The 12,856-nt window shown below is 44.4% G+C and overlaps 1 protein-coding gene across 3 annotated transcripts in view; it reads left to right on the forward strand.

Annotated features, from left to right (window-relative positions):
• EML6 (EMAP like 6) overlaps positions 1-12,856 on the forward strand; it is a 3,038,586-nt gene that overhangs the window by 409,527 nt on the left and 2,616,203 nt on the right. For all 3 annotated transcript variants that reach the window (XM_069608236.1, XM_069608238.1, XM_069608237.1), the window contains exon 5: positions 11,204-11,389. In XM_069608236.1, the coding sequence (XP_069464337.1) occupies positions 11,204-11,389 (186 nt within the window). The remainder of the gene's footprint in view (positions 1-11,203; positions 11,390-12,856) is intronic.

Genomic DNA, 12,856 nt, shown 5'->3' on the forward strand with positions numbered 1-12,856 from the left:
CATATGGCAGGCGGGTGGGAAACATAAAGCTTGGGTGCAACACCTGACGCTAGGGGAAAGCATAGGGTTGAGAGAAAGAGTAACCAGATGTAAATTGCATGTGAGGGCTTAGGGAGAGTTAGAGTGAGATTGATCCAAAACTGTCGCTCGTGGGACGTTCATGATCAGTGCTGTCATTCATAATTTCATCATGAATGCTTTGAAACATAATTTCTTGCTGTATAAGCGCCTTACAAATGCGCAATAAAATAAATTAAATGCAAATTCGGCATATCAAAAGTGAGAAATTGAATTGCATACCAAAGGGCCAATGGCAGGTTTTGTCCATGTGCGTTTGTGACATTCACCAATTCCTGGTCTTTAATGGAGAAGGCGAAGCACCGGGGGATGTGTATCCATCTGCAGTGTTATTAAAGCGGAACCTAGGAGCCAAAATCCAGAAAGGAAACTTGGCTGAGTGTTTACAGGCTAACATCGACCACTATTGGAAATCTTGAATGTTTTTTTGCAGAATTCCGTTCCCCTGAGAAAAATGTGTGTGTGGTGTGTGGTGTGTGTGGTGCGTCTGTCGTAAAACTACATGGAAACATTTCAGAAAATGCTTTCACTGGAAGCCAAATCTCACTCAGTTTATTTAACAAGATATTAATTCTTCAGTTCAGGAGTAAGCTAATTCTCAACGAGGATGTGGATTCGGATGAGCAAAACCTGCCTTTTCCCTTTCAGAATTTTACAGCTGGTTACATTAAGCTTGCATCGTTTTAGGGTGCAACGTACTAATATTAATGAACGTGTGCATCTGTAGACGAACAGGCCATAATATTGGAAAGGCAAGAGAGATCAGATAGATGGGTAACAAGATCAGAAACAAACTGTTTTGTAGCTATGCTAAGACGGGAGTAAGAGAATATTTGTTAATTGTAAAATTGCAAAGCATTTTTTAAACCATTTTATGTCATTTGATTTGAAAAAGACACATTTGACATTTATACAAGGCATCTGGCATTGAATCAAAATGGAAAGCGGCTAATGCTTAACAGTTATGCAGTGTCTTAAAATAAGGTTATTTTAAAATCCTATGGTCCAATCGCAAAGATTTGCTCTTTTGAAAATCAGGAGCTGTCTGAAGCATTCTGGGAGTTTGGGTCTCCCCTCAAACTACCTACAGAATATTATTGGCCGATTGCATGCCCTAGTAAAACTCCTCATCATTAGGGACATTGTAGTTTGCATTCTTTTAGATTTTGATTTACTCTTAAGTGCCATACGGGCGAGAATTCGTGATGGTTTCAATGTGCATTTAGCATGCAGTCACAGGATGCATGTATGAAATGGTTTATTGTTTTTATACCGAGAATAAGTGGTCACTTCGAGAAGTGGTCACTGACAATAGAAAACGCGCGAGCGAGGGCAAGGGTGCTGTATGGGCTCACTAAGTATAAAGCAAAAGTGCGCCAGAGCCCCTCTGGAATTAAGGTGGGGGGCAGTCAGGGGAGCTGGTGTGGTGCTCAAGTATCTTGCTTGAACAAGCACAAATGTGGCATACTGTCTTATGTACCGTCCAGTATGTAGATTGATAGTGGACCACCAGTAGCCCCTATTTATAGCTTTCGTGGAAAAGTAATATCCAGGTGGCCCAGAGGCACAGCCTGCAACAATTTGGGTCTGAAGCCTGCCTGTGGAGCTATCGTGTTAGCTTGAAGCATACGATTGTTGTGCGAGGAGAATTTCTGCTGTACCGTCCGGTAAAGGAGAAATTAATTTTCTAACCTCATGGGAAGACGCACCCCCCTTTTTACTAGCGTACCGAGAGCCTGTGCAGGTGACTGGGTCAGGATTAGGTTACCTAGGCATGTTCCAAAAAGACTTTCCAAATTTAGTTCTCGCTAATGAATTATCAGGGTACACCTGAGAGCCATCAGAATCGGGGATAGCAGGTTGTGGAAGGTTGACCACCTTCCTCAACATATCTAGTAAAAATGTCCCTGAAAAAAAATCCTGCGGCCGTCAAAGCTGCAGTTTAAAAAGCACTTTTAAACGCATATATATTTTGGGGGTGGGTTAGGGTTATATTTTATGGATGGCGGACTGCGGGGAGGAGGGGGACTCCCCTGCATATAAATGCATCCAAAAGTGCGTTTTTAAAGGTGGCTTTTTCGGCCCCCTGATTTTTGCGGCAAGATTTTCACATAGAACGCTTCCTGAAGTGGCTGAACCTTCTGGAATTGCAGTCCCCTTTCCATCTCACTTGTGCCTTCAACAACATTGGTATCCATGTCATCACATGGGGACCCTCTTGTGAATACAGGTTCCTCCACCATTCCTGCAAACCAAGTTGTGGATCTGCCACCTGTTAAGCAAGCCTCAGATGGTGGTACTCCTGTCACTGCAGACTCAAGTGAAGCTTGTTCTTCTCCCGCGGCCCACCGCTCCAAAGCCAGATCATGTGTATCCAGAATTCCCATAGGATTTAGGCGATATAAGCCTTTGATGTCTTCCCTGTAGCACTTGAGTACATTTGTTTAGGATTTTAAGGGGAGAGGTGGCCATCAAGTAGCACCTGTTCCTAAAGAGTGTCTCTAGCTGATCTTAGGTAGCATATTTTCATTGTTGTCAAGAATCTATTTAATCATTAGAAACTTTTGATTGTTGTCAAAAATGTAAACGGTAGGTGTTATGATCTCAGCCCTCTGCCATGTACTTTATGTTCCTGAATCGGAAGCACTGACAGCACAGGGATTCCACTGGAGACCATTGCATGGAATACTAGGAGCAAGCGCCTTGGCTGTAGCCAAGATCCAAATAAAATCTCTTCCTCGACTTACCTTTGTCCCTAACACTATCATTTCAGACAACGTGAAAAGCACATTTATTCATTTATTTAAAGTTTTGTCTTTTTACTTTGCACACTATTAAAATGTTTTTTACTTCATGTCCACAACTTCAAAACCTGTATTGCTAATACACCTATATGCAAATAGTCTTGTAGAGCTAAGGAGGGGCCATTATCTCTTTGGATAAGGACCCTTTCCCAACCAGGGCCGATATGATTCCTCCTTCGATCTCCAAGACTAAATTATGTTCAAGGTTTGATGCTAGGTTTACCATCCACTCACCCCGAAAAGTAATACTATCTGGTTTACCAAATATCCACAATTGGTATGTAAGAGAAAATGTACTTATAATGAATTTATTTGCACATTTGTGGGTTGTTCTGAACACCAAACTGCCTTTTACTATTCGTCAGCTCGAAAAGCCCGGCACATTATTTCAAGGCACAGATGGAGCACTCGCTTTGTTACAAGGAACATTTTGATGAGTGTGTTTGGGTAATGCTGCCTTCTTATTTGCCACGTGTGAAGATGCAAGATAGCAGGACACAACCTGGAGATTCTTGCTGTTTCCAAGCTAACAAAACATTTCAATTCATGTATGTTCAAGAGCCAACATTTTTTACTGGATATTTGTAGTTGGCAAATAAATAGTTCTGCAACTCTTCACATTACATGGAAAAGACAAATAGTCTATAACTGCAAAAGATAACGTTTTATTTTTTAACCATGTTTTACTTGGAACACAATCAAATTGACCTGGATTTTCAAATGTAAATGGTTGACCTGGATTTTCAAATGTAAATGGGGGTAAAAATGTATTTAAAGTGATGGGACCTTTTAAGACCATTGACTTTAAATGGGCTTGGGCTTGCATGGGCCGTCATTTTATTCCAGACATCTACCCATGTGGTTGACCTTAACCAATTAATGCATTATTGGGGGGGATGCGCCGCAACTAATGTGCTCGGAGGAGTTGACAATCAGACGCAGCCACTCGCCAGACAATATGAGAAGCCTGTCTCCTGACTGGGTGGACACACAATGCAAGGTGAAAAGGCACAGATTCTATGAGAATCTGTCCCGTTGTGTCGAAATGGTCTTAAACGGTCCCATCAGTTTAAACCTAATGCTATTCCCTCCAACAGTTCTCCCTCTCCTCCTTCACACCTTATGCCTCTTCCAGCAACATTGCCTTCTCCAGCTTTCAATCCCTACTATGACTCATTCTTCTCTCCCTTCCCACTACTTACTTTCACCCCTAGGTCTTGGCATCCTCAGCCATGGGTCACCCCATTCATATTCTCTCTTTGCATCTACATGCGTCGGCGGCTGCACAAATGGTGTCATTCCCACTCGCATGAGGATCTGCAACTCTACCTCTCTCACCGAACTGTCTCAAGTCCACTCTTGATAGAGCAAAAAGGGCATTCAAAGGAATTGTGTCCTCCCGACGTATTCCTTATCTTTGATATAATCCATTCCAGCTTGCTGGCCTCGGAAATTTTTTCTCAGTAGAGGGCGCTGCGTGTCGACGGCCCTCGAGACGGTGTCCCTCGACAGCCTCCGTATCGGTGCCGACGTCATGAGTATAAATAGACTCGCGCAGCGTCCGTTGCTCAATTCCGTTTATCTGCGCTTCGTGTGCCCTGGAAACGCAACGCTTGGTTAATTTTCTTCATAAAAAACCTTATTCTTCGAAGATATTTGATTTTACACGATGGCATCTTCATCCGAACCATCGACTCAACGGTCCGGTTTCAAAAAATGTTGCGAATGTGGAAAGGAAATGTCTTTAACGGATCCTCACAGGATCTGTTTGTGGTGCCTGGGATCGGAGCATCACTGTTCAGAGTGTGAGGACTGTATGTCCATGACGGTGAACCTTTTGAAGGAGCGTAAGGGGAAGTTAGAAAGAGGTAAGGCTTTTAAAACTTCTACCCCTTCAAAAGTTTCTTCGGCTGACTCGAGGCATTCGTCTCCTCGTCGTCAAAAGAAACACTCCCGTTCGAGATCTCGAAGCAGTTCCCATCATTCCTCGAGATCAAGACACTCCAAAAAGAGGCGTCATAGATCTCCTTCTTCCTCTTCCTCTAGTTCCCCAGAAAGGGTCACCTGCCCCACGAAACACAGCTCTCTGGCTAAGTGGGAGGAATTCCACAATAAAATGCTTAGCGTCTTCGAGAAAGTGGCCTTGACCCCCTCAGAGACGTCGAAGGGTGATACCCAGGGTGAAAGACCCAAAAAAATCAAAACGCTGCGAGTCATTGAACCTGGCGAGTAAAAATATTCGAGAGCGCCATGAACCCTCAAGCAAAGGCAATAAGACTACGTCGTCGACGCTGTCGTTGAAGATTCCTTCGACGCATAAATCGGTTTCATCGACGCTGTTGTCGACCCCCAATAAAGGACAAGCCTAGAACTGCCACTACGTCACAGGCAGTAGAGATGTCGAAAGCCCCTACCACGACGTCGAGAGTGCCATCGACAATCCCGACGGCGCTGAGTAGGATTCCAATCCTCTCGAGTTCGAGGCCTTTTCCGAAGTTTTCGATGCCCTTTTCAGGATTGTCAAAGCCTATGACGTCCACGTCAACATCCACAACGTTTTCTCAGGCAGTAACAACAAATTTAGCTCCTTCTTCTCTAGAAATGGGGGTTTACACCATATATTAGGTCTGATTACTTTAGAGCCTTGTCCTCCATATGAGGAAGGGGAGGGTTCTGACAATGAGACCTTTTGGTCTGCAAAGGACTACAATACCCATCCCGGAGGAATTAATCTCTGAAGAAAATAGGTTAAAAGATCTTCAGGAGTCTCTACAAGAGGCAAGTGGTATAGATACTTCTCCAGAAGTAGAGTTTGCTAAACCAGACCATGGAGAACATGCTGAGATACCTTATAGGGCTCTTATGGCTAGAATAATTGAATTTATGGGGTGGACTACACCTGCTTCTCCTTTTCAGCAAGATGACGTTACTGATATATTAGATAAAGGACCCCAGGAAGACCCCGTTGTTCCTTTTCATGCTGCTCTGCAACGAAAAATATCTGCAAATTGGGAAACTCTTGAAGCTATCCCTGCAGTAAATAAAAAACTATCTTCTAAATACAGAGTATCAGCTTCAGATCCTGAATATCTAAGCAAGCATCCAACTCCGGAGAGTTTATTTGTGCAGGCAGCGACTTCATCAAACAGTAAGTCCACATACCCTACCATTCCACAAGACAGAGATGACAAAAGATTTGACGCCATGTCAAAAAAAGTATTTTCGGCATGTAGTATGGCGCTTAAATCTATCACCGCCACTTGCACGCTAGCAAGATTCAGCCATACACTTTGGGAGTGTGCTTCATCTGCGGCTGACTGTCTCCCAGAAGGAGAAGAACGGGAAGCATTCTTAAACATCATCAGGGATGGAAAGGATGCAATGTGTGAGTCCCTTTAAACAGGCATTGACTCTGCTGACCGTATCAGCAGGGCCATGGCGGCAAGTACCACAATCCGCAGATTTGCGTGGTTGCGGAAGTCTGGGTTTCCTCCAGATGTGCAAGCCAGACTTCTAAATATGCCCTTTCGACTGCACTACTCTATTTGGAAAGAAGGCTGGTGACAGCCTGGAGAAATTGCAAACATCCAAAGCAGCAGCAAAATCCCTTGGGGCTGCAATCTGGCAAACTCCGAATTGTCCTTCAGGTACATCCTGGAGGGTTAAGTCCTTTTGTTCTTACTCCGCATTCGGAAAAGGCAGAGGACAGCCAGCTCAAAGGGGCCAGAGACGATTCTCCCGTGGTGGACGGGGTAAAGGTACAAAATCTGCATCAGCAGGTGCTACTTTACCCTCAGCATATGTGTCAGCCGCTTCTAAACCCCTCTGAGGACTCCCCTCACAAGACACCAGTAGGGGGCAGGTTAACTCAAAATCTGGCAGAATGGCAGGCTATTACGTCAGATGCTTGGGCATTGGAGACAGATGCCCAAGGTTACTGCCTGCCTTTCCTCCGAGTCATCCACCAGGGAACAACTCTTTGAAGCTTCCAGACCCGGTCCTTATGCAGGAGATTTCAGACCTGCTAGAGAAAGGTGCCATAGAACCGGTACCTGTAGCGGAGAGGAACAAGGGTTGGTATTCCCCCTACTTTCTAGTACCAAAGAAGGACGGAGGACTGAGATCCCTCCAGTGGGCGCTAAGGACCCAATGGCACAATTCTCATTAAAAATGTCAGATCTCCTACAAGTCCCGGACAGAGTAGCTCAAGACCTTCATTGGTGGGCCTGTCGGGAGAACATCTTAAAAGGAGAACAGTTTTGGCAACCATGGCCAGAGGTAACAGTAGTCACGGATGCTTCACTCACAGGGTGGGGAGCCCATGCCAACGACTTGACCATCAGCGGTCGTTGGTCTCCATCGGAGTCCAGACTACAAATCAATCTATTGGAGCTGAGAGCGATCAGACTAGCGCTGAAAGCTTTTCTGCCATTCGTACAGGGAAAGAATGTCCTGATAATGACGGACAACACAGTGGCCATGCACTACCGCAAAAAAGGAGGAGGCATAGGGTCACTGCCATTGTGCAGAGAGGCAATGCAGCTTTAGTTTTGGGCAATACAAGAGGGAATCTCTCTGCCGGCAGTTCACCTAGCTGGAAAGAAGAACTTGACGGCGGACGCTAAGAGTAGGCAGAGCAGTGTCTCACGAGTGGGAACTAGCTCAGGAAGTCCTTCAAGAGATCTTTGCCCTTTGGGGAACCCCTCAAGTGGATCTGTTCGCCGCCAGCATCAACAGGAAGTGCGATCAGTATTGCTCAAGGGAATTTCCCCCGAGAGGAGCTCTAGGGGACGTGTTCGTAGTGGACTGGGATTATCCACTTCTATAAGCGTTTCCTCCAGTCCCAGTCATTCCTCAAATGATCAGGTTGAGAAGATTCCGGAAACCCATGATCCTAATTGCCCCAGATTGGGCCAGGAGAACGTGGTACCCGGATCTTCTAGACATGTCCATCTGTCCTCCGATTCGTCTTCCACAAAGAGAGGATCTTCTCTCGCAGAAGGGAGGTCAGGTTCATCCGGATATCAGAACCCTCAACCTTCACGCCTGGTTTCTGAAAGGTTGAGATACAAGGATTGGGATCTCCCGGATGACGTCATGGAGGTGTTGCTTTCAGCCAGAAGGCCAGCAACAAAGACTTTATACCGCTGCCGTTGGAACAAATTTTGCAGCTGGTGTAGAGAAAAGAATATTGAACCCTTTTCATGTAGTACACCAATGGCGTTATCTTTCTTGCTTTACTTAGCAAATTCAGGTCTTCAAGTTGGTACGATCAAGGGCTATCTCGCAGCGCTGTCAATATTTAAGCGTACTGCTGAGGAGCCCTCATATTTCAAATTACCCTTAGTAATCCAATTTCTGAAAGGATTAACTAATGTTTATCCCCCAAAGCCTTTTCAAGTTCCATTGTGGGACCTAAATCTAGTCTTAAAATTTCTGATGGGTACTCATTTTGAACAATTTCATTCCTGTTCATTAAGATTTCTCACTCTTAAAACAGTTTTTCTAGTGGCTCTAACTTCCTCTAGAAGAGTGAGCGAATTACAAGATCCATCTTGCAAACCTCCTCATACAATCTTTCATAAAGAAAAGGTTGTTTTACAAGTGAAGCCCAGATTTCTCCCAAAGGTGGTCTCTGAATTCCACATAACTCAGAATATAACTTTACCCTCGTTCTATCCTCCTCCCCATCCAGGGAAAGAGGAAGAGATATTACACAGGCTAGATCCAAGGCGTGCCTTAAGCTTTTACATTAACAGACTTGCAAGAATCAAGCAGACCAATTGTTTGTGGGATATGCAGGGCACAAATTAGGGTTGCCAATTGCAAAACAAACCATTTCAAGATGGATTATTCTAACTATTATAGAATGCTATAAATTGGCGGGGAAAGAGACCCCTCAACATTTTAGGGCTCATTCAACCAGGGGTATCGCAGCCTCTTCGGCTCTCCAAAGAGGGGTTCCGATTAAGGACATATGTGCGGCTGCCAAATGGTCGTCCGCACACACTTTTTACCAAATTTTACAGCCTTGATTCCTCTTCTAGCCAGGGGACAAAATTTGGAAAAGCTGTGATGCATTCTGTACATCTTTAAAGAAAAACATTTCATTTTTACTCCTGCCTCCTCTTTATACATCGCCCCTCCCATCCATCCCGGCAGTAAAACTTCCCCTGTAGTTGCAGCTTACGCTCCTTCAAGGTTACTAACCAATTCATGCAAAGCAAAATTAACTTCAAAACGGAACTGAGCAACGGACGCTGCGCGAGTCTATTTATACTCAGGATGACGTCGGTGCCGATACAGAGGCTGCCGAGGGACACCGGCTCGAGGGACGTCGACACGCAGCGCTCTACTGAGAAATTTCCGAGGCCAGCAAGCTGGAATGGATTATATCAAAGATAAGGAATACGTCGGAGGAACATCCCATCGAAATAACGTTACCAGTTTGGTAAGTAACTTGTTCTTCTACCTAACCCTCATTGACTCTCACCCCAACCATTCTCGCCGGCTACAAGGCACCCTAAACTCACTCCTCACTACTCATATGTCTACGACTTCAACTCCACTCTCACAGCTTATGACCTAGCTGAGTACTTTGCTGCAAAGCTTTCCAAAATTAGAGACTCTCCTGACCTTCCTCACACGCTCCTCATACATTTTACACTCTGCCTCCTTCTTCCACTTTAGTCACACAAATACTGACAAAGTGCTACCTCTACTGATGTAGGTTAACCCCTCTTGTGCCCCATCAGACCTTCTTGCTTCTCAGCTAGTCAAGCTTATTGTCCCTTTACTGGCCTCTCACCTCGCTGAACTCTTCAACCTGTCCTTCCACTCTGCTTGCTTTCCTTCTGTTTTCAATACTGCCACGGTCATCCCTCTCCTAAAAATGCAAGGAGCTAACCCGAACCTACGGGCTAACTTTTGCCATGTGTCTCCTTCTGCATTCCTCAAATGCTCAAAAGGGTTGTGTTCAATCATTTTACCAATTTCTTACACACACACAAACTTTGAGACCCCCTACAAGCAGCTTTCTACTCCTGTCACTCCACGGAAACTGCTCTCATGAATGTGTCCAACTTCATTTCCTCTGCTAAGCACTCTAACCTATCCTCTCTCCTAATTCTTTTTGACCTGTCTGGTGCCTTTGACAATGTCAATCCTACCTTGCACCTCGCCAATTCTGTCTCTTGGAGCAACAGCACCTCAACTCACTCATCCAACTGTTGGTGTTCCACAAGGCTCTGTCTTGGGGCCACTCCTTTTTACTCTCTACACCTCTGCTCTTGGGGCACTAATCTCCTCTGGGTTCTTGTACCAACTCTTCACGGATGACACCAAATCCTCTTATCTTTTCCTGAACTCTCCTCTGATCTCTCAACATTTCCAACTGTCTCTCTGCCATTAAATATTAGATGGCTTCACACTCTCTGATGTTAAACTCTAACAAAACAGAGGTGCTCTTCTTCCCTGCCAAAATCTCTCCGCTCTTCCTCTACCTATCCAGTTCCCACCTACTCCTCTTCAGCTAGAAACCTCTGCGTCACCTATGATCCTTCTCGCACCTTCTCTACTCTCCTCACCAAAATCGGAACAGCAGCTCGTCCCAACCTCCGGAATTTCAGGGAAATCCGGCACCTCCTTGCATTCAACACCATCAAGCATCTCTGACACACTCTTGTCTTTGCTAAACTAGACTCCTGGTTCACAAATCTATCCGCGGTAAGGCACCATTGTATCTATCTAACTCTACAAACCTTGTTGTAATGTCTGCTCTACTTCTCGACTACCCTTGTGGCTCCTCGCCCTAGCTGTCCTTCCTCTCGCTTCCGCTCCAATTGCATGGCAATCTTTCCCCGGATATCTGATGTGCTCAAAACAAAACTAGAAGCCTACCTCCTCCCCTCCAAGTTACCCTCTTAACCTACCTCTCCTCTGCCTGCTAGGTCACATTGTTCCCCGCCTCTAACCTGCCTCTGCCCCTCACATCCTCTGCCTCCATTCTAGCATTTCAGCCATCATGGTCGCATGCCGTGCATAGCTGGGCGTAGTGCCTACCTGCACTTAAAAATGTTCATTGTTTTTAATCTATGTATGTACACTTATGTATTGTCCCTGGTGACTGCTCCATTTACTCCTCACCACAATCTGGTCAATTGTCCCTCAAACACCCCCCCCCCCCATTATAAGAAGCTGACTGCTTCCTGTCAAATCTGATTTCTTATCGTACGTTCTCAAAAGAGCATTGTTCCTCCTGTATATAAATAAATAACTGCTGGTCTTTTTACTTTGTGTTTTTGTTATGTTTTTGTGGTCAGTTTTGGACACTATGTGGGAATGCGCTTACTGCCAAAAGAGGAATATTCGGAAAGACTGGAGATCTTCAGACAATCCTTTGCTTAGCATGTGCGAAAGAAGATGTCACATACTCTGGTGCTTTAAATGGAGACATCTATGTCTGGAAAGGGCTAAACCTAGTACGCACAATTCAAGGAGCACATACTGTAAGTAGCTTTTATCTATACTCTATTCATGACAAAATGAACCCAAATGACAAAATATTATTTGTACAGCAGTCATGCATTGGAATTGCTATAAAAATGGGGGACCTTGCTTGCTCACATCTCAATACCATTGGTTAGTGTGGAAATTGACGAGCAGCATTGTTTGACTGGTACCTGCTAGCAATATAAACGTAAGGTATTCCATCAGTTAAAGTGAGACCCCCCCCCCCCTTTGATACAGGGTACAGGTTTTAACATACATTTCAAACTGCTTTTGCATGGGGTGTACTAGCTTTGTATTTATTTATTGTTTATCTTACTAATGCACTAACTCACAAGAATGCCATTTCCAAGCCAAACAATACAGGACATCAACTGCAGTATGTTGGTGTGACATACATACAAGTAATGCGAAGCATGGGATGAGGCTTAACGCCCAGGTACTCTGCTTATTTACAGTCTGTGTCCGAGATCTGCGCTAGCAGTTGGGTTACATAGTGTGGCTACTACGGCACGGAGATTCTGGTGTTTTCTGGATAATCATATTACAACAACCATAACACATGTGCTGTTGGTTTTTGATTAGGCCTAGATAGAGACTATTGCAGAAATATTGGTAAGAAGACAAAAGCTCTTGTCAGCTACATTTTCTGTGTCATTCCAAGTAAGAGGACAGTTCTTCTAAAACATGTGGAGCTGAAAGTCCAGTTTTTGGGCTACCAAATCTTTTTGTGGTTGTAATGAGAGTTTAATGTCGACCTGATAGCTAGAATTTCTACCTGGGCTGGCTAGGTTGATGCTGTGCCCATAAGGGGTAGCCAGTGAAAAGGAATTGTTACTAGGGTTCAATTCTCCAGAAAATCTCTGTTTTAATGCCTCTAAAACAGAGATTTTAATCAGTGGTCAAATCCTGAATTCTCTGAAGGAGTTCAATTATATGCTAACTGTTATTGCGTTCCAGATTCAATAGTACCTGAGAATCAGCTATGTATAATTGGGAAGATATTAAGAGTTTGATGAGGTCTACTAGGGGTTTAATGTAAAAGTTAAATAGCCATGGGATAGGATAGAGCCCTGGGGACACCAGACTTTTAAGCGGGAAAATGGTTGAGTTGAAGTCTCCTAACCCTTGGTAGTTGGTGATGCACTTGAAGGCAGTACAGTTCCCCATCTGACATTGTAATCATCCTATTTGTGTCATTAGATCAAGCAGTAGGAGGGCTGTTAGTGTATTGTTGTCAAGTGCTTTCCGAATTTCCTCTTTCATGAAAAGTAGCCTTGTTTCCATAATCCTGTTTAAGTGAAAACCTCACTGGTTTTCAGGAAATAGGTTATCTTCATTGTTCAGATCCAGTTGGGTGATAGTTATTATTGCCAAGATTTTAGCAATGGAAGTAATGTTCGATACGAGTCTTTCGTTTTAGGTATCTCTGGGTCTAAACTTAGTAAAGGTGACAGCTTTTAGTG

Source organism: Ambystoma mexicanum, chromosome 4q (assembly GCF_040938575.1).
Source record: "Ambystoma mexicanum isolate Mex_15411 chromosome 4q, UKY_AmexF1_1, whole genome shotgun sequence".
NCBI classification, from domain to species: Eukaryota; Metazoa; Chordata; class Amphibia; order Caudata; family Ambystomatidae; genus Ambystoma; species Ambystoma mexicanum.